The following is a 4013-nucleotide window of genomic DNA, read 5'->3' as shown; positions in this document are numbered from 1 at the left end:
TTTATATATATATATATACCTAGCTAATTTTTTTTTACCTGGCTTCTCCCTCTACCTCAGTACTAATATTTACAGTAAGTTATGCTATACTATTAGCCTACAGCAAGCTCTCACTGGGGCTTAGGGATCACTTCATCCAAGGCCAGGCTGCCTTACTTCTTGATAAACCATCAATGCAAAGCCCAGGATGGGTAGTACTGCAGCAGTGTCATTATTACAGTTCTAGTTCTTCAACTCCGTCCTAGCCCATACTGGCACATTGAGCTGGTGATACTACCAGCTGCACTACTCCCAGCTAAGGACCCCCACTAGATGCTCATGTACCCAGGAGTCAGGCCACTGAAGAACATCAAAACAACCAACAGGTAGATTGGGCTCCTAAGGTTAAAGTGTCTTAGGTGGATGTAGACTGGCAACATAAGGGTGAAAAATTCTTAGCTCGCTGGGTCCATGACACCTCAGGTAACATCAAGGAAGAAATGCAACATATAGATGGGCTTGTGATGGAGGGGTGGATTTAACTGTGGACACTATTGCACAGATGTTATCCATGAATGTGAAACTTGTGCTGCAATTAAGCAAGCCAAGCAGTTAAAATCCCTCTGTTATGAAGGATGTTGGTTAAAATATAAATATGGAGAGGACTGGCAGATTGATTACATCTTACGTTACATTACTCCGTCCTAGCCAAAACCAGGACAGCCTCCTGCAGGCATCTCCCTCTATCCTGCATGCCAGGATAACACAAGTATTAATCACAGAGAAGCAGTAAGGAATTCAGTGACTTTCCCCATGAACTTTTAGTGCTGATCCCAACTCTTCTAATGATCCCCAAGTTCAGTACCCCTGGAGAGAGCAATGGCAGCTGTATCCTTACCTGCTGTCCCCCATCCTTCAGGAGGTTCACTGGCACCACATCATAGGCAATCCCTTTCAGAGCCAGTGCTTGGGAGAAGAGAATGTACAGCTTCAGACAGGCACACCAGTTTCATTGGTAATGAGCTCAGGAAAATCTTACCATCTCCATTTGAAAAAAAGAATGGCTTTAAAACCAAAACCAACCTTATTCTTCAAGAAAGGTGGCCCAAGTCCACTGAGAAGATAGTGCTCTGGCAAGTGAAGGACCAAAGCACTAAAGATCAGTTGTGGCAAAACCCCTGCATTACTCAAAATAAGCTTTGCCACTCTTCGCAGCAAAGCCCCTGATGATGGTGCTTATACAGGGCAGGGGGGCCTGTGCTCACCTGCGAACCCTTGCTTAAGACTGTCTCAGTCCAAGTAGGGACCATTCCCAGCCCTCCTTAGCTCTCAAGACCTGGGCAGACCAGAGTCTGAGGCAGTATCAGTGTGAAAACAGAGGACAGGGCCCTTCTAGATAATGTGAAAGAATCAGCCATCTGCATCATGTTAGCTTTACAAAAGGAGTCATTCCCTCTAACTAGCTGCAGGCTGCATGAAGCCCTTCCATCTGTTCTGCTCCCTTCCCCCTGCTCCAGGCAGGCTGTGGTACTCCCTTCCCTCCCACTCCACAGAAGGGGGTGGAAATGCCTTGCTGTTCCAGGATCATGTTTGCTGATTTCTCTCTTAATAAGTGACTGATTAATTGGGTTAGTGAAGGGGATGATACTGCAATAACACCAAAACAATAAAAGAGAGGTCAACACTGGATCTTACCAATTCTCACTCTCCAAGAGCAGGAACTTCGGAAATAGCTATAAAGTATCGGCTGAGAAAAGAAAAACAGCTAAAGTGGTTATATTGTGGAAACACCATATAAGAACAATACATGAACAGAAGGCATTTCAGGAACTGTGAGACAGGGCAGAGAGGGCTCCTTTCTGAAAGTGACTGTTCCTGTTTTGGGCATACAGGTAGTGTCCCTGTCTTTCATGCTGGCCCTCTCAATATTTAGTTCCACCTGTTTCCAGTAATGCATAAGCAACCTTAAAATTATCCCCTACAAAGCTTCCCTCTCTGTACCTATCAGATGCTGCTAACTTTTATCCTACCTTGGATTTTTAAGGAAATTCCCCACTGATTATGCCAAGCACCTGCACTGGGTATTTGTGTGGCACGAGATGGCTTTTCCAGCCATGCAGGGCAGGGTAAGGGCTCTTTCCAAATAAGAAGAGCTACTGCTGTTCCAGGTAAATGCCAAGAGGAAAGACAGCTCATCTCTACCTGAACTCTAGCACCAAAGCAGCTTTCACAGACCCTTTCACCCTGTCCAAGCTCTTACCTTTTCAGATGCCATGGTCAGTGCATGCAGTCTACTTCAGGAAGTAAAAACCTCTTTGCTTTCCCTTTTAACTTAGGGATGGGGTAACGCTTCTCTCGTAAAGCCAATGAGAAAAGGACTATGCCCCCAAATCTGTGCTGAGGGCATGGAAACCAGCCAGTCAGATTCAACCCTGAGAACTGCAGTCAGCTACATCTGCATTCCTGTGTGCTGTGCTGCAGCCCCAACCCTTTAACCAGCTTTGAGGTTGGAAGCATATTTAGGAACCATCCTTATTGCCCTAGCTTTTTGTCCAGAAATAAATAAGATATCTAGAGAGCCTGTCAGGCTCTCAGCAGTTTCCAATACAGAAAGATAGCCCTGGGGAACAAAACAAGGAAACTGAAGCCATGTGGAGAATTTGTTTCACTAGGGAACGACTGCTGGCTCACTGAACACGGGCTGCCTTTGCCGGGAGGTCCCTCAGAGTCCTCCTATAGCCCTCCTCGGTGCTGAGGGTTTTCTACCTTGTGTGCCTGGGAGAGGCTGCTACTCTGCTCCCAGGCCAACTTAGTGCAAAATATGAAGCTTGGTTTTCTGTGTTACGGTCTTTCCACACAGGAAATTGGTACCATGCATGTCTCTAAACAAACCCGTAATCATCTCTCTCCTTCCCTCCATAGAGCTGATGGAATGCCAGGGATCTCTCTGTGTTTCCACCCTCCCAAAATGCATAGAAATTATACCAGAGACTGACAGCAAGGCAGAAAAACACATGGATTTGCTCACTGACACACCATCTGTCAACAGAAAACCAAAGAGACCCTGAGGATCTCTGTGCTCCAGTCCTCTTTGTAAACTCCATGCTTCTCTTACAGTTTAGATTGGTTCAAATAACTTTAGATGAGGTATGCATTTGATTAAATTATTCTAGTCAAAATTTACTAGAGAAATGGTTTATAAGTGAGGAGGGAAGTGATGGCAGTATTGGCAACACTTTTGTGGATATAGTATTTACTGATTTTCTTAAATTATCTGCTTCTGGAATCAGGATGTCAGAAATCTCAGCTATGCTTTTTTTTCAAATGTCTAGCCTACTGGGTTGCAGGGAAAGAAACAAAGCATTACTTCAAAAGGGAAACATAGAGCATTCGTGACATACTATTTTTACTTGTTTTTCCTGGGGACCTTGCTGATGAGTTTTTTGGCTCAGAAATTCATGTCTTTCACCACGTCTGTTGTGGACTCCGGCCTCTCAGCTGGCACAGACATTGCTCCTGATCCTCTCTACAGTTCCTTATTTTTGTGGCCTGCACTATAATTTGTAATAAATTGTGCTCAGCTAATTGCTTCCATCTATAATTTCCAGACCCCAGGGGATTTCACCAAAAAGAACATGGAAAACAACCCATCCCTCAGGTGGGAACTGTGTCCCCAAAGGCTGGGCCTGGAGCGATCTCTTAAGTTCATGCTGTTTTGCTCCCGGCAGCAGGGCAGATCACAGGCAAAACAATCAGCCAAGTAAAGACTAGAGATAGCACGAGTGTTTTGTCCTCAATGGACAGGCCCCAGAGTGACATTATAGCTAGTGTTCCTCAGAGGAAGAACTGAGCACCTGCCAGGGGAATAGCAGGCAAGAACTGTCTCCATTTACAGCCCCGTGGGGTACAATCCCCATAAGCTGCTGGTTAGACCGGTTGGAACTGGGAGGATAGCAGCAGGACAACATTTGCTTCGTGTCTACTGAGATTTCTGGTTTGGTTCTGTTTTCACTTCCAGCATCACTGGTGCAGTG

At 45.4% G+C, this 4013-nt stretch overlaps 1 protein-coding gene across 1 annotated transcript; it reads right to left on the bottom strand.

Moving 5' to 3' along the window:
- Window positions 1–877: 877 nt before the first annotated feature.
- On the bottom strand, window positions 878–2254 carry LOC104467151 (maleylacetoacetate isomerase-like; the record flags this gene model as incomplete). The annotated part of the gene is made up of 3 exons (XM_010080806.1): window positions 2240–2254; window positions 1675–1726; window positions 878–945 (listed from the first exon to the last, which is right to left on the bottom strand). Coding segments are annotated over exons 1-3 (135 nt in total), but the record flags the coding sequence as incomplete, so codon positions are not given.
- Window positions 2255–4013: the final 1759 nt, after the last annotated feature.

Source organism: Pterocles gutturalis, unplaced genomic scaffold (assembly GCF_000699245.1).
Source record: "Pterocles gutturalis isolate BGI_N339 unplaced genomic scaffold, ASM69924v1 Scaffold41384, whole genome shotgun sequence".
In the NCBI taxonomy this organism is placed as follows: domain Eukaryota; kingdom Metazoa; phylum Chordata; class Aves; order Pterocliformes; family Pteroclidae; genus Pterocles; species Pterocles gutturalis.
Note: the sequence above shows the minus strand (reverse complement) of the source record. Positions and strands in the feature narration are given on the sequence as shown.